Source organism: Aedes albopictus, chromosome 3 (genome assembly GCF_035046485.1).
Source record: "Aedes albopictus strain Foshan chromosome 3, AalbF5, whole genome shotgun sequence".
Classification (NCBI taxonomy): domain Eukaryota; kingdom Metazoa; phylum Arthropoda; class Insecta; order Diptera; family Culicidae; genus Aedes; species Aedes albopictus.
The window spans coordinates 392,198,968-392,216,334 of record NC_085138.1 but is presented as its reverse complement, the minus strand read 5'-3'; the positions used below and the strand labels follow the sequence as shown (position 1 = coordinate 392,216,334).

At 45.7% G+C, this 17,367-nt stretch overlaps 2 protein-coding genes across 3 annotated transcripts; one reads left to right on the top strand and one right to left on the bottom strand.

Moving 5' to 3' along the window:
- The first annotated feature begins 2,919 nt into the window (after nucleotides 1-2,919).
- Nucleotides 2,920-9,409, top strand: LOC134289702 (uncharacterized). The gene is made up of 2 exons (XM_062855997.1): nucleotides 2,920-2,942; nucleotides 3,036-9,409. Exon 2 carries the CDS (start codon nucleotides 3,484-3,486, stop codon nucleotides 8,875-8,877), a length of 5,394 nt encoding a protein of 1,797 aa, XP_062711981.1. The 5' UTR covers nucleotides 2,920-2,942; nucleotides 3,036-3,483; the 3' UTR covers nucleotides 8,878-9,409.
- A 4,354-nt stretch (nucleotides 9,410-13,763) lies between these two features.
- LOC109410544 (probable serine/threonine-protein kinase kinX) lies at nucleotides 13,764-16,981 on the bottom strand. Of its 2 annotated transcripts, none has more exons than XM_019684076.3 (4): nucleotides 15,343-16,981; nucleotides 15,220-15,270; nucleotides 15,036-15,155; nucleotides 13,764-14,977 (listed from the first exon to the last, which is right to left on the bottom strand). In XM_019684076.3, the coding sequence occupies exons 1-4, from the start codon at nucleotides 16,781-16,783 to the stop codon at nucleotides 14,928-14,930; spliced, it is 1,662 nt and encodes a 553-aa protein (XP_019539621.3). In that variant the 5' UTR covers nucleotides 16,784-16,981; the 3' UTR covers nucleotides 13,764-14,927. The 2 variants fall into 2 exon arrangements, with proteins under 2 accessions (XP_019539621.3, XP_019539620.3); XM_019684075.3 differs by having other exon boundaries at nucleotides 15,036-15,158; nucleotides 15,343-16,972.
- Between the last annotated feature and the right edge of the window lie 386 nt (nucleotides 16,982-17,367).

The window sequence follows — 17,367 nt, the reverse complement described above, 5'->3', positions numbered from 1 at the left end:
GAGGAATTTGGAAGGATAGAACATGTGATTCGAGAAAAGTTTCCATCGGATCTGGGTCTTGACCACATGTACACGGGGATCCGAGGAGTGTACATGGACGTGGAAAAGAGCATCCCGCCATCGATAAATGTCGGCGATAGAAAAGCAAGGATTTTCTACGAAGGTTTGAAAGACACTTGCTTTTTGTGCCTCGAATTGGGTCATCGGAAGGACGCCTGTCCTAAGCGGAAGATTCGGACCAAGCAGAACGTGAAAAAACAAGTCAACGAGGAATCTTGTTCGTATGCTGACGTTGTGGCTGGAAAAGGAAGTGTAACTGAAGAAATTGAGGATGCGCAAATTTCTGAAGAAGACGTCATCGAGGTTTTGGAGGAAGACGATGGAGAATATGTTGATTTGCCGGAAACATCGGATGCGGAACGAACGCAGGAGCGCATTTATGGAACTGATTCCGAAAAGGAGCGAAGACGGAAGCAGAGCATTAAGGAATTGGAACAGGTGGCTAAAGCCATCCAGGAAGCGATGTTCAACCCCCAAGCTAATCAACGCCGGGCCCAATTCGCGGCTTCAGGTTCTGGTGCTGGTTCCAGTTCCGGTTCTGGACCGAGAGTGAAGGTCCCTCGAAGAACGCGTTATTGATGTTTTTCAATATAGTTTTAGAATAACAAATTGTATTACAAGATTTTCGGCTCTGTAGAGTTTTTTAGTAAACAAGTGAGCCAAATAAATAAACAAGAATGAAAAAAAAAAAAAAAAACTGCTACACACTTGCATGCGCAGCCTTTTCTTTTTTCTCGCTCGTTCATTTTGAAGAAAGAGCGAGATAAAAGAGGGGGCAATATGCACCCTCAATTATCTGTTTCTTTCGCGTGTATGTTTACGAGAGTGAGTGAGAAAAAAGAAAAAGCTCCGCACGCTAGAGCTGCCACATCAATTATTCTGCAACATATGGGAAACCGCGACATTTCCGACTGGATGCAAAGCATCTACATAAAGGTTCCCAAATATGGTGACCTGACTGTATGCGATAATAGACGGGGTAGTATGTTGCAGTGCATCGTTCCCAAAGTCCTCTGCAAAGTGATCCCTAACCGGATACAGGAAAAGATTGACGTAACTCTCCGACGGCAGCCAGCAAGATTCTTGCCAGACGATCCTGTGTGGAAAAAAATGGTGGCGCTCCGTATCATCTTGCAGCAAACCAATGAACTCCAAGAATCTCTCTAACTGGTGTTCATTCGACCGTCTCAATCACGTAAACATGTGGGAAGCCCTCAGGTGCAAGGGTGTCCCTGAGAAAAACATTGGCCTCATTGAAGCACAATACAGGGCATTTTCGTGCAGAGTACTGCAAAACGGTGCCTTGTACGATCCCATCCGAATGGTTGCTGGAGTTAGCCAAGGATGTATTCTATCACCACTACTGTTCCTCATCGTAATCAACGAGATTCTGGTAGGTGCGATTGATCGTGAACCGAATCGAGGGTTACTGTGGCAGCCCATTATCATGACGCACCTAAAAGACTTCGAACTGGCTGATGACGTTGCTCTCTTAGCTCAACGGCGTTCTGATAAGCCGAGTGAGCTCGACCCAAGCAACACACAAGTCATATAAGAGTTACAACATAGCATAGCATAGCATAGCATAGCATAACATGAATACTTGCACAAATCTTGGATGGAGTTGCAAAGTTGAATATATCCATTGACATTGCTGATGTCGCTACTATCTACAATGGTTGTATACCATTTCACCGAAAACCATTTAGCGGAATTTTTTTTCGCGGTGTAACATTTCGCGGAATGAACCATTTCGTCGAATACCATTTCGCGGAATGACTTTTCGCGGAATGTACTGTTTCGCGGAATACCATTTCGCGGAATTTAATATTTTGCATATAATTATTTTCTCTGCTAAACTTTACTCGCCCCTACACCGATTCATACGCAATCATAATCACCATAGTTCTGTGATTATTGTTGTAAATATGATACTTTTCTGGAAAAAATATTTGCCTTCTTTAAGCTAAGCTGTTCTTAAGAATTCTGAATGTCAGGCCAAAGGACACTAGGCCAACTGTCATTAGATCAAAATAAGTGGAAATAAGAGCGAATGGACATTAGGCGTAATGACCAACAAGCCATCGTTGTCACATAAATAGATTGAACTTTCAAGCGTTTATGTTGCTAGCAACATCAGAGTTTTTTTCCTTCTTTAAAATATGACTGTTCTATCCACGTTGTTGTTTGGCGAACGAATTGCTAAATGTTTCATCATATACCTTCTGTTCTATTTCACTGAAATCAAAATTATAGATTCAGGGCCGATACCAAAACCGACGATGAGTTGAGAATTTCTCACTCTCTCGCTCAGCCTAGGATAGTAGATCGTGTGGTCAGTCCACATAACGATGACCACTCGTTCGTTAGTTTTACGCTAGCCACCGGTAAAGGCACACGCACGTCGCACGTCGGTCAGCAAATTACGTACCTAGATCGTAGTTCGAATAAATTCGTAGTTGAATTAATAAAAGTGAATTTCATTTGAAACGCGTTTGTAAAATAGTGCTCTATAGTGATATCACTTTGCCTGCATGATAACCGGTGTGCCGACGGTCAAGATCCACTAGACCGCTCTGATCTGCATGCTCCATACCGGAGAACCGAGGTGAGCCACGACCTGCCCAAACATTTCTGGTGCCGTGACCAGGATCGTGGGCTGCACCATTTGATTCCTCCAACCAACCGAGTGAGAGTTGCGACCCAGCAGCCATCACACTGCACTGCGAAGACCACGTTGTCGCCTACGGACAGCGCCATTGCAGCTGGACACCGTTCTTTGCACGGGCATTGTGCAGATGCCGATTGAATGTACAGCCATTGTTCCTGATCCACGTTGCTGCAATTAAATTAAATCAAGGCCTATTGAATATAGGTACAAGGTAACGTACCTCTCCAACGTGTTAAAGCGCATCTGTGGGTGCTTTTAGATGTTTTTTCCCTTTGCATGATCACGACGTCATCGGTGCTGCTAGCGTTCAAAATCAATTAGACGATCACACCAACCAATAATCCATCCTCGTCAATCATCTACTCGCGGTGGCGGTGTATTTTGAAACCGATTTCAATCACCGGAGTTGCCCGCTGCAAGGTGGCGGCCGTTAATGTGCCATCGACGAATCACCCCGTATCCAACGAAGCCTGCATGCCCTAGCTGAGGAAAGTTGCATGCCATCCCAGCTACCCACGAAGAATTTGCATCCCATCTACGTCTTTTGAGCCGTGCAAGGTTCAGAGATTGTTCCTGTGTTTTTGATTTTTGCTTATACAAGGCTCGAATAGCCTTGGCAAAGGTTAGTACCTGTCCAAGTAGCTTATCTCTCTCCATCCAGGTCTACCTGGTGTTTCTGTTTGCCAGGCACTCTCCGACTTCCGTTTTGACACCGTTCACCAGCGTCATCAGCCACCGATCCATTGAGCAAAATGATGGACAACGGTGTCAGCTCAGCAGCAGCCAATCTACGTCAGCGAGATCAGCTAACCACCCGAAGGACGACGTTGTTGGCGCAGCTAGACCGTGCGGAGCGGTTCATCGTCCAATATGAAGCCGGACGGGATGAGCTCGAGGTACCGCTACGGATGGAGAACCTGGACGTACTGTGGGCATCGCTCGAGGAAGTCCAAGCAGCCCTGGAGGACCTAGAAACGACCAGTGAGGGTAAGACCGCCAATCTTGAAACTCGTGCTTTGTTTGAACCAAAGCTCTTCCGAATTAAAGCCAATCTTAAAGCCAAACTGCCTCCGCCAATTCTTCCACAAGCCAATCGCCCTGATCCCCCCTCTCGCGTACCTTCCACCTTGTCTAGTTTGAAGTTGCCTACCATTTCGCTCCCGGAATTTGATGGTGATTACCGTCAGTGGTTAACGTTTCACGACACGTTCCAAGCCCTCATTCACGACAACGACGAGTTGCCCGTGATTCAAAAATTCCACTATTTGCGCGCTGCATTGAAAGGTGAAGCCGCTCAACTGATCGAGTCAATTGCGATCAGTGCGGCAAACTATCCTCTGGCATGGGACTCATTGATTGGCCGGTATTCCAACGAATATTTGCTAAAAAAGCGACACCTGCAGGACCTAATGGACGTACCGCGGATGAAGAAGGAGACTGCGGTCGCGCTACATTCCACCTTGGATGAGTTTCAGCGACACGTCAAGATCCTCAAGCAACTGGGCGAGCCAACGGATGCGTGGAGTACACTGTTGGAACATCTCCTGTGTTCAAGACTTCACGATGAAACCATCAAGGCGTGGGAGGACCATGCAGCGACTGTCGACGACCAGAGCTACTCCTGTTTGGTCGAGTTTTTGGAGAAACGAGTTCGTGTGCTGGAATCGATTTCGGCCAACCATCATGGTAATCAACCAGCACCTGCTTCCCAGCCGAGCGGATCCCATTTCCGCAAACCCTTCATCAAGATGTCGTCCCACTCCGTGACCGAAAGTTCGTTCCCTAAATGCCATGCCTGTGACAACCGTCATGCTCTAGTGAGATGTCCTCGATTCATGGCAATGGCTGTTGCCGAGAAGCTGCGTCTCGTGAATTCCAAGCGTCTTTGTGTGAACTGCTTCCGCCAAGATCACTTCGCCCGTGATTGTTCTTCGAACTACACATGCCGAGTGTGTAGAAAACGCCACCATTCTCTGCTACATTTGGGTTTCGCCAGCGGTTCCAATCAACCCAATCAAGATTCCTCTTCCAACGTACCCAGTGCTAGCTCCAGTTCCACGCTACCTTCCAATAGCTCCCAGAACAACGACCAACGCCGAGTCCAATCCGCTTCGGCAATCGCTCAACCCTCCGATGTTCAGAGTAGTAACGTTGCTCGTGATGCTGTTCCCACCGTGTTTATGCTGACTGTTGTCCTCAAGATCGTAGATGCGTATGGAAAGGAGCACTACGCTCGCGCTCTGCTCGACAGTGGTTCCCAACCAAATTTGATGACGGATCGAATGGCACAGCTGCTCCGGTTGAAACGGCAGAAGTTCAACGTACAGGTACAGGGAATAGGAGAGAAACCAGAATACGCTAACGAGTCTGTATCGACCGAAATTCGTTCGCGAAAGGGAGAGTTTGCGCGGAACGTCACGTTTTTGATCCTGCGCAAGCTGACTTCCAGTCTTCCCAGTAGTTCAGTGCCCGTGGACCATTGGAAACTTCCCAAAGACCTCTTCCTGGCCGATCCGGAGTTCAACCGTTCCAGTGATGTGGATTTGATCTTGGGATCGCAGCATTTCTTCGATTGCTTCCCTACTGCGGCAAGAATTCAGCTGTCGGACAGTCTTCCGATACTTGTTGACAGCGAATTTGGGTGGATCGTCGCAGGCGGTGCTCACCTTGTTCCTTCGTCAATGGATTCCGTGTGCTGCAAAACTGTTACGGTTTCCGTGGACCCCCTCGAAAAATGTATGGAGAAATTTTGGAGCGTTGAGGAGCTGCCCATCAGGTCTGCCTTTTCCGTGGAGGAGAAGGCATGTGAGGACTACTACGTGTCAACAGTTTCGCGAACCCAAGAAGGACGATATGTGGTGCGCTACCCAAAGCGCGAAAACTTCAGCACCATGATCGGCGAATCCAAATCCACGGCTCTCCGGCGATTTTCCATGCTGGAGGGACGCTTTTCCAAAAATCCAGGATTGCAGGAAAGCTACGAAAGTTTCATGGCGGAGTACTTATCCATGGGACACATGCGCCAAGTACAGGAAGGGAACAACGATGTGCTGGCTTATTACCTGCCTCACCATCCTGTTATAAAAGAAGCAAGCAGAACCACAAAAACACGTGTCGTTTTCGATGGCTCCAGCAAAACTTCCACCGGCCATTCTTTAAACGAAGCACTGTGTGTGGGTCCGGTTGTGCAGGACGATCTGCTGACTTTGGTGATCCGCTTCCGAAAATTTCCAGTGGCTGTTGTAGCGGACATCGCCAAAATGTACCGCCAGGTGCTAATTCACCCCGAAGATGCACCACTCCAAAGAATTGTCTGGGGATCCAACCCTTCGCAACCTCCAGCTACTTTTGAGCTGCAGACGGTCACCTATGGCCTCGCTCCGTCATCATACCTGGCCACCCGCACACTGCAACAGCTTGCAGAAGACGAAGGTCATGCTTATCCTCTCGGCAAGCCGGCCCTCACAAAATCCTTCTATGTCGACGACTTCATAGGAGGAGCCGATTCCGTTCCTGAAGCCATCCAATTGCGTGTGGAGCTGACAGATCTTCTTGCGAAAGGTGGATTTCCAATCCGTAAATGGACGTCCAACAAACTAGAGGTACTGCAAGGTCTGGATGCTGATTCCATTGGCACGCAGTCTAGCTTGCGATTCGACCCGGATGAAACCGTGAAGACGTTGGGCATTTGCTGGGAACCTGAGCGAGACCAATTCCGGTTCAACTACCACGTGAGCCAAACCATCCTGAGAGCAACGAAGAGATCCATCCTATCCGCCATTTCTCAGCTATTTGACCCGTTAGGGTTGGTAGCGCCGATTGTTGTACGGGGAAAAATGCTGATGCAGGAGTTGTGGCTGATAGCCTGCTCCTGGGACGACGAAGTCCCTGACATCGTGAAGCAGAAATGGCAGACATTCTACCATCAACTTCCGAAACTGTCAGAATTTCGAATTCAGCGCTACGCATTCCAAGCTAATTCCGTGGTACAACTCCACACGTTCGCGGATGCATCGGAAGCTGCTTACGGAGCTTGTATCTATGCACGCTCTGTAGACCCCGAAGGACGAGTTACAATCCAGCTTTTGGCCGCGAAAACTCGCGTGGCGCCCCTCAAAAGGTTGTCTCTACCCAGGCTCGAACTGTGTGCAGCAGTTGTCGCCGCTCAACTACATGGACGAGTCACCGAAGCGTTGGACATGAATATAGCTAGCTCTTTTTTCTGGTCCGATTCCACGGTGACGCTCCAGTGGCTGAAATCCCCTCCAAACACGTGGAAGACCTTCGTAGCCAACAGAGTGTCCGAGATTCAGACAACCACCCACGGCGCTCGATGGAACCATGTGGCAGGATCGCAGAACCCCGCTGATTTGCTGTCTCGTGGAATGAGCGTTGAAGATTTCCTCCAGAGTACGCTTTGGAAAATTGGACCAGATTGGCTGTCCCGTTCCGATGAAGATTGGCCGATTCCTAACCAGTTCGATTCATCCGAGACCGATAGTAAACGCCGACCAATGATTTCCGCTGTAGCTCGAGCCGAACCGAAGTACAACCCGCTGTTCTCCCGATACTCGCAGTTCTCCCGCTTGACCCGTATAGTAGCCTACTGCATGAGATTTGCTGAGAACGCCCGCTCGCAATCCAGAACACGTCCTGTCGCTTTTGTCGGTCCTCTACCTAGCCTGTCGCTCACCGTTGATCAACTATCACAAGCCAGAACCAAGCTGATTCTCCTCGCTCAGGCAGACTGCTTCCAAGATGAGATGAAAGACCTTCAGCAAAACCGCCCACTAAAAAGGCAATCTTCCGTTCGACTTCTGAATCCTTTCCTAGACCAAAAAGGTGTGTTGAGGGTAGGGGGGCGGCTTAGATTGGCAGAACGGTCATATGAATCCAAACACCCAGCTTTGATTCCCAGTTTCCATCCCCTTGCTAAGCTCATAGCAACTTCCTTCCATACAAAATTAATCCACGGTGGCGGCCGACTCACTTTGGCCGCAATGCGCGAAGAATATTGGCCAGTCCATGGAAGGCGACTGGTACGCAGCGTCATTCGCAACTGTGTTCAGTGTACCCGAGCGAATCCCGTCCCGGTCCGTCAGCAGATCGGCCAACTTCCGGCTGCCCGAGTCACCCCGAGCAGACCCTTCGCCGTGACAGGGGTGGACTACGCTGGACCCGTCTATTTAAAAGCCATCCATAAACGAGCGTCACCCACGAAGGCATATATCTGTGTCTTCATCTGCTTCACCACGAAGGCAGTTCATTTAGAGCTGGTGAGTGATCTGTCGACACCCGCCTTCCTCACCGCTCATCGCCGTTTTGTTGCACGCCGAGGCCGTCCTTCCCACATACACTCGGATAACGGCAAAAACTTTATCGGAGCGAAGAATGAACTGCACCTGCTGTATCGCATGCTGGCTGACGAAAAGGAAGTCGAGAAGATACAGAGATTCTGCGCCGAAGACCAAATCACCTGGCATCTGAACCCGCCCAAGGCACCACACTTCGGCGGGCTCTGGGAGGCTGCCGTGAAGGTAGCCAAGTCGCAACTGCATCGGCAACTGAGGAGCTCGCACCTCTCATTTGAAGACATGACGACGATACTGGCGGAAATAGAGGCTGCCATGAACTCCCGCCCGCTTGTGCCCATGACGGAGGACCCAGAGGACAGTACTGCCATCACTCCGGCGCATTTCCTTATCGGAACGAGTATGCATGCTGTGCCCGATCCTGACGTTAGCGGAGCCAACATAACACGTCTGGCCCACCATCAACGATTGCAGCACTTGTTCCAGCAGTTTTGGCACCATTGGAGAACGGAGTACCTCCAAGAACTCCAACGCGACACCACCAGATGCGGCCCCAACAATGAAGTACAACCTGGCAGACTAGTTGTGGTCGTAGACGAATTCCAGCATCCAACTCGTTGGCCCCTTGCCCGTATCGAAGCTGTTTTCCCAGGGGCTGATGGATTGGTACGAGTAGTCAAGCTGCGGACGTCGAAGGGCACCTTTACTCGTCCAACAACAAAAATTTGTCTGTTGCCTACCGAACCAGCGAGCTCTGAAGGCACCCAATTCAACAGCGAGCATCGAGATGATGGTCAACCGACCAACAGCAGCGAAGAATTGCAAATTGTTTAGTTTGTAGAAGTGTACCATCTAGTTTTAAGCAGAATTGATTTACGAATTCGATTGTTGTAGCTTCTAGCGTTTGTATTAGTTGAGTTGAATTTCTCTTTAAATTTGAAATTTGTAATTTCAAAGGTGGCGGCGATGTTCTATTTCACTGAAATCAAAATTATAGATTCAGGGCCGATACCAAAACCGACGATGAGTTGAGAATTTCTCACTCTCTCGCTCAGCCTAGGATAGTAGATCGTGTGGTCAGTCCACATAACGATGACCACTCGTTCGTTAGTTTTACGCTAGCCACCGGTAAAGGCACACGCACGTCGCACGTCGGTCAGCAAATTACGTACCTAGATCGTAGTTCGAATAAATTCGTAGTTGAATTAATAAAAGTGAATTTCATTTGAAACGCGTTTGTAAAATAGTGCTCTATAGTGATATCACTTTGCCTGCATGATAACCGGTGTGCCGACGGTCAAGATCCACTAGACCGCTCTGATCTGCATGCTCCATACCGGAGAACCGAGGTGAGCCACGACCTGCCCAAACACCTTCTTTTTATCAAAGGTGTCAGGCCATTCGGCCGAAGGTCATTAGGCCGAATGGTCATTAGGCCGAATGGTCATTAGGCCAAATGATCATTAAGCCGAATGGTCATCAGGCCGAATGGTCATTGGGTCTTCTTCTTGCCGTTACGTCCCCACTGAGGCAAAGCCTGCTTCTCAACTGTTCTATGAACACTTCCACAGTTATTAACTGAGAGCTTCTTCTGCAAATGACCATTCTGCATGTGTGTATCGTGTGACAGGCACGAAGATACTTTATTGCTGCTGAATCTACTGATATTTTACCCATCAATTTTTCCTTCTTTTAAATATAGGCTGTTCTTTCTAGTATCATTGCTAAAATGGTTTTTGGCGCTGAAACTGCTGATATTCAATTCATATATGAGTGTAGAATTAGCATCCAAGTTAAAATACACATTAATAAAAACAAAAAAAAATCATAAATTTTACCATCTTTAAAACATAGACTATTCTTTCTAGTTTCATTGTTAAACTAGTTTTTGGCAAAAATTGTTGGAAAAGGTAAAAACAACGGCTAACTTTCAATTCGTCCTGTCAAAGGCTGTTCAAGTATTGTGCAGTTTTCGGCGAACAAATTGATAACTTCATAGAATATTTTACTTTCTTTCGATAATAGGCTGTTCTTTCAAGTTACATTGTTGAACTTTTTGGCTGGCAATCATACGTCTCACTTCATCTGAGTGAGTTTTTTAGAAGCTAGGCTAGGCTTGATCCTACTGTCGTTACCCTTCTTTAAACCAGGAGCTGTTCTTTCGAGTTGTATTGTTATTTTATTTACTGGCGGTCTCACTGCTAACTCCGTATGAGATTTGTTATTCTTCTTTTAATAGGCTGTCATTTCACATAACACTTGCTGGTGAGCAAACTGATATCTATATCTGAGATTCTTCCTTCTTTTTAAGAATAGGTTGTTTATTTATAAAATGCAGTACTACAGTGTTGTTTAGTGAGCCAAGGGCTGAAAGTCTCTTTAATAAAGACAAATCAATCAATCAATCAATTGTTTGGTGACCCAGTACCTAACTAATTCTTCTAAGGTTTTTTTTTCTTATAACTATAAGCAGATCTTTCAAGGCCTATTATCCATAAAACCCCAATGATTATTCGATCTTATGTCCATTCAGTCTAATGTCCTCCGGCCTAATGAACCAGCATCATAAATCTGGACCTGAACCTGCTACTCAGCCTCCACACTTTCACCCTTATTGATAGAACTTTTTGTTGGTATAAGAACTGCTAAATTTATATTATCAGAGAATTTCCCTTCTTTAATAAATAGGCTGTTCTTTCAAAGTTTACTGTAACAAAAATTGAAATATTGATATCACACATAAGCAGACGTTACACTCTAATAATCCCAATTTAACTGCCAATTTGAAACTTTGAAAGTTGGCTAACTGACCACTCGTGACACTCATATCAGTTTTGTTTGGGTTAGACGTTCACACCCTACCGCAACCTAGTTCATGGTTGGCCAAACTCAGTACAGGAAACGTTCGGTCGGTGCAAACGGTTTAACTGCAATGCTTTTTAACTGCAAGTCTGGTAAGTGCAACAAATTTGCAGTTATCGCACCGCTATCCATCGAAACGGTGCGTCAAGTTAGCCCAAATGAACGGTCGAATGAATTTTGCGTTCATTTAACGTCAATTGATGGGTTGTTGATGCCTGTCTGACGTTGCAGTTATCGAATTTTGTTCGCTAAGTGAAACGTAAACATGTTGCAGTTATCGAACGTCTACTGTAGTTTCAGTATTGAGCGATTATGTGTCCGCGACTCGAAAGTGTTGAAAGTGTAACGTTTGTGTCTGTGTTGATGGGAAACATTTCATTTTACACTTGTTGATTAGTATTTCCAATATTATCATGATGTTGTATCTCGATCAGTTAAAATTTTCTCTCTTATTAACGATTTTCCGCGAAACGGTACATTCTGTCAAATGGTTTTCGGCGAAACGGTGCATTCCGCGAAATGGTACATTCCGCGAAATGTCATTCCGCGAAATGTTACACCGCGAAAAGGAATTCCGCGAAATGGTTTTCGGCGAAATGTTATACAATCATCTACAATGCCATAAATTCACTCAGCTCCACACACCTGGACAAGTCCTTGCAAGCATTTATAAATCCCTTCATCAACTTAGAAAGCGCCCAAAACTGAAGCAGCTTCCAATAGATGAAAGGATATTGAAAATAGCGAATTTTCAACTTATATGCAGTTATATAGCAAATATAAAGCCTGTTTCCGCAATAATCGGGACACAGAAATGCAGCTGTAACTCTACAATAGATACATTAAAATTGCTCAAATTTTGTCTAATGACATCTTAAGATGTGTTCATTTTACCTACAAAATTTCATATGAATCGGTGCAGTATTTTTTGTTGTAGCAACGAAAGAGTAAAATGTGCGCCTTTGAATTTTGTACAGCCCCTAGTTTTGCTTGTCAACGCTGTAACTTTTGAATTTGGTAAAGGAAATGGCTGAAATTTTGAACACAAACCTCTCAATCTACATTTGTTGCATAGGCAAAATTTCAAAAAAATCGATGCACTATCAACAATTTTATAGTCGAAACATGTATTGGGACTGAACGTGATTTTAGCCCCTCAGACAGCAATTAATCAGCACCCTCCATTGGTTCGATTGTACTATTGAAAGTACTATACCAATAACCACCAAATTTTGCAGGCATAATATACACATACTCAGCTAGCTTCTGTAAAAATTTCATGAAAATTGGCAGAGAAATTCAAAAGTTATGGATAGGCAAAAATCGCACATGAAAAACACGAAAAATTTTCACTGGTTCAATGCCGATCATCTAATTGTCTTGATTAATGTTCTTCTCTGCAACGAACAACATAATACTGAACACTAAACACCCACGTATCTATTGTTTTGATTTTCACGCGAGACAATAGCGAATGCGATCAATTATGCTGCCATACTCACCCCTTAAAGAAGTGATGCACGCACAACAAAGAACAACACAATAAGTACTCAAGTCATATAAGAGTTACGACAGCTCAGATTTGTATTGTATAGCAGTAAATTTGACGTTATTCTAACGTCATGTTGGAATAACGTCAAGTACACTTCTATTCAACCAAAACTTGCGCTGCCGTAACTCTTATATGACATGCGTGTTACTTGGGGATGATCTTGCCAATCGCTCCTTGGTGGCAGGTCTCACCATCAACATAATTCGTGCATGGTGGCCTCACAATTAGATCTCCAACATGGAGTTCTATCGTCAATGTTGCCAAAAGACCATAGCGACAGCAATTCTGGAGCGGAAGTTAAAGTGGGTCGCCCACACTATGCAGGGGTGGGAACGAAATCTGTAAGCCAGTGTTAGATTTAAACCCAGCAGGATATCGTAGCAGAGGCAGGTAATAGAGACTCGTGGTGGCGCAGCATCCTTAAAGAAATAAAGGATGTCGACAGAAACGCGACTTGGCCACAGGTCAAGGCAATGGCGGGCAATCGCCCAGCATAGAGATCTTTCGATTCGGCCCTCTGCACCACCATGGGTGCTCAGGACAGAAAGTAAGTAAATATGGCGATTCTCAAGTATCTTGAATTCCGGAGGATGATAAGTGCCGTGGTTTATAAAGCCGAATGGCCCATAATCATCCTCGGAGCCATACTGATTTTATTGCTGGACATTTCAAAGTGTACCCCCGTAGCATCTGTTATGGACACTTGGTGTAAGTGTGATGTTACATTTTAGGCTGCGTGGCTTCAAAGCCACTTGTTTTTATTTCTTATCAAAATTGCGAGGTAATCAATCATTGAAAAGCAATGAGAAAATAGTTTATCTAACGCTATGACTTTATGAGTAACACTAACACGATGCTGAAAATTGGACTTCAACCCGGTTCAGGGTTTTCTGTTCTATTCATCTCTACGCTTTTGTTGAAGCCCAATTTTATCTTCTTTTTAGAATTCTAATTAGAAAAGAAAAGAAAAAAAACAGGGTAGCTACCCAGACAAATGTAGAGTAGATGTAGAAGATATGACATGTTATACCACTGTATTTATTTATAATTATATGATGGTAATCACACTCTCAAGTAATCGTTCTCGGAATTATGAATGAAATGCTCTTATCAGCCATACATCTTTGCGGAGCAAAACGTTCATCAGTTGACAAGTGGGTAGATAAGCACTCGTTCAGTTTAATCATTTTTACCCACGCTCCGTCCACTTCTCGAGTCTTGCACACATTTCTCGAGAGCACTTCCGTATTTACGCCAATAAATGCACGGATTTCGGATTTCAGCTAAACAAACCACAATTCTACAATCGCGATGCGTCACTTCGTTTCTCTTATCTACGCTTGTGATAACAAAGAAGAACACCCTAGCACGTCACCTTTCACGCATTGCATCGTCGCTGGATTGAGCACATGATATGGTAGACACGATTCCACGCGTGCACTATTTCGGAAGCACGTCACAAACCTATTGCACCGATACGGATGGGGATAGTTGCCGTCCGGTCGCGTTTCACAAAAGCTGGGATCAATCGGCTTCAAAAGGCAGCGACCTGAATCTCCCGGGAAGCAATCCTGATACGGTAGGCTGAAGACCTTTCCCGGAGGGCATTCTCTGTTGGTTCGCGTTTCCAGCTTGCAGTCAATGTACTGGGTGCAGTTGAACGGGTTGCGAATTAGATCGGATACATGGCCACGACAGAATGTGGACTCCCACGAGCTCTCTGGGCAACTGCTTGGCGTTGAGGACACTTCCGGCACGTTTGTCGTAGACGGTGGTGCTTCAGTTGACGGAGATGGTGTTGGTTGTGCTTCGTTTGGACATTGGTACACGGAGCGCGGGACGCAGAACGACACAAGCGGATGAAATACAAAATTAAAGCCGCATTCGTTCACCGAAGCCGTAGAGAGTACGCAAGCGATGTACTTCTGGCAATTGGTTGGATGTGGTAGTATTCCAAAGCTGATGCCGGAGCAGATTGATTCGGGAACATCCTGGGCTAATCCTGAGGCGCAGAAAGCTACGTGAACAAGAGCAGAAAGTAAAGTGTTCGAGTTCATCGTGAAAGTGGAACTGATGAAGAAGCGTGCGATTGTGAAGAGTTTTTGCTCTATATTTGTATATAAGGTAAGGCTGGTGAGCTTCTAAATGGTCAAAAGATAAATAAACATCAGTTTTAAGCCGTTTGATAAATTATATCGTCAAGTGGAGCGGATCTGTTCTCCGGATGAAGCTTTTGTTGTTGAGTACGGTGATATCGTAGGAGATAGCACGAGGATATTGTTTACGTTAGATACGAGAGAGAATTCTTAGTAATAGAAAAGCTATGTTGTTTGGTTCAACTCAAAAGTTTTATGCGGAAATTTCTTCATTTTGTTTTACAACGGTTCATGGAAACAAAACATAATATGTCGAAAGTATTGCTATCTTACATTCTAATGGGGGCCAAATATTGGCGAAATGCTGCTTCCAGCTAATACCTCAGCTTTGGTTCGGAATCCTCAGCCTCGTTTTCAGTATCCTCTACAAATGTAAGCTTATTAGTTTTGTCCAATAGACGTGCAAGAATTAACAATTTTACCTTCTGGATTTTCCACCTCTGGTAGGGTGTTATCTGGAGTATGAATTAGGTCATCGTCTTCAGACTCCTCATCCTCATTTTCTGCCTCTTCTGGGGTTTCTTCTTCATCGTTGGGTGTTTCTTCTGAAATAAATTGATTCATTTCAACAATCATCATTTTAATTGCTTACACACAGGTCATTACCCTCAGGCTCCTGGACTGATTCCTCTTCTTCGTCTTCTGTGGTGTTGACTTCTGCAGATTGGAAATAAGTTTTGAATTAGACTATTAAGTACATTGCATTCGGATCGGATAGACACCACTAACCTTCATCTTCGTCATCACTATCCGTAGAATATTTGCTTTCATCTTCTTCAACTGGCGCATCTTCTTGGGTTTCTTCCTCTTCTTCTGGGTTGCTCTCCTCAACGTCAGCAGGTTCCTCTTCTTCGGCCTCAGCTTCTGGAGCGGGTTGTTCATCTTCTTCGGCTTCTTCTACAGTCTCTTCTTCCGGTTCTTCAGCAGTCTCTTCTTCTACAGTCTCTTCTTCCGTTTCTTCTTCGGTCTCTTCTTCAGTTTCCTCCTCGGTTTCTTCCTCCGTTTCTTCCTCAGTTTCTTCCTCCGTTTCTTCCTCCGTCTCTTCCTCCGTCTCTTCCTCCGTTTCTTCTGTGGTGTCTTCATCCGTGTCTTCATCTGTCTCATCATCGTCGTCGACAGCTCTCTTTTTCTTACCACCTTCGGTTTCTTCCACATCTTCTGTTACTTCAACGTTTTCCTCTTCTGCTGGGAGCTCGACTTCTTCCTCCTGCTCTGCTTCTTCGTCGACATTCTCCTCCTCTTCATCATCATCATCATCGACATTTTTCTGTTTTTTGCTTTCATCTACTTCGGCTTCGTCGTCCTCTGGCTGAGGTTCCTCATCTTCGTTGATTTCTTCTTCGACTTCTTCTTCTGGGACAAATTCTTCTTCTTCCTCTACCTGTTCCTCTTCTTCTTCTTCATCGTCATCATCACGATGGTTCAATTTGTTTTTCTTCTCTGGCTCGGCCTCATCATCGTCATCTTGTTCTGGGACAACTTCATCAACTTCCGCTTCCTCTCCTTCTTCTTCTGGGGTAACTTCTTCTTCCTCTACCTGTTCATCTTCTTTTTCTTCATCATCGTCATCATCACGATGGTTCAATTTGTTTTTCTTCTCTGGCTCGGCCTCCTCATCGTCGTCCTGTTCGGGGGCAACTTCTTCAGCTTCAGTTTCTTCTTCTGGGGCAGGTTCCTCTTGCTCTTCTTCACCATCAACTTCCTCTTCCTCCTCTTCTGGGACAACTTCCTCATCATCCTCCTCTTCCTCCTCTGGTGGTGATACTTCTTCCTCCGGGGCTTCAACTTCCTCCTCTTCCTCCTCTGGTGGTGATACTTCTTCTTCCGGGGCTTCAACTTCCTCCTCTTCCTCCTCTGGTGGTGTTACTTCTTCCTCCGGGGCTTCAACTTCCTCCTCATCATCGGCTTCAGCCAGGTGGCAATGTACTCGCTCCGGCAGGTCGCATCCTTGAGTTGACTCATCGAAGTACAATCCATCAGGGCAGCTACCATCTACCAATCCTCCATTGAAGCAGACCTTGTACTTGGTACACGAATCCGGGTGTGCCACATAAATACCCTGATGGCCATCAACCGTACAATCAATATCGGAACTGCGCTTGGTGGGGAAACCATTGGCTACTGCTGCCACCAGCAGTAGCACTGCGGCCAAACAGATCCGACCGTTCATTTTACCAGCAGAACACGATTCCTCGCAGCAACTGATTTACCACTCACTCGTCGACTACGAACTGAACCGAGATGACAACCCCTTTTTATTGTATCATGTCAAGTGACCACCGAATCTTCCACTTTTGTCTGATAAAGTTCGAGATAGCTGTCGCCACCAATTCGGGTGACGGAGATGTTCCCAAACCGTACTTCGAAGTTATCGATACCTACACTCTGATACTATGAGTTGAATCTAATTATAATACGCATCCACGCGAAGCCATCGCAAGGAAGGCTCGGTCTCCGAACATGCTTCATTTCACTGACAATGTGCCAAAACGATAAGATATGGGAATCTCCGATAGAAGTATTGTCCGTATGATGATCACATCACTCGGGATCCGAGGCGCCACATGTCAGATATTGATTGGCGGGTTATATAACCTAACACTATGTATGTAATTAGTCCTGGATCCAGGTCGTTTGCCTTGCCCATATGACCCTGGTGTCATCGCGAAAAGTTATCAATGTACCACTTTGAACATCTTCAATCGAATGAAGTTCGACAAATCAAACGGGCTTGATGCAAATTTGGGAGGCACG

Coding starts and splice junctions, on each gene's coding strand:
- LOC134289702 (XM_062855997.1), top strand. CDS start 3,484: ATGATGGACAACGGTGTCAGCTCAGCAGCAGCCAATCTACGTCAGCGA.
- LOC109410544 (XM_019684075.3), bottom strand. CDS start 16,783: ATGAACGGTCGGATCTGTTTGGCCGCAGTGCTACTGCTGGTGGCAGCA. Junction 15,159..15,219: donor ATCAGTCCAGGAGCCTGAGG/GTAATGACCTGT, acceptor AATTTATTTCAG/AAGAAACACCCAACGATGAA. Junction 14,978..15,035: donor AGAGGTGGAAAATCCAGAAG/GTAAAATTGTTA, acceptor TTACATTTGTAG/AGGATACTGAAAACGAGGCT.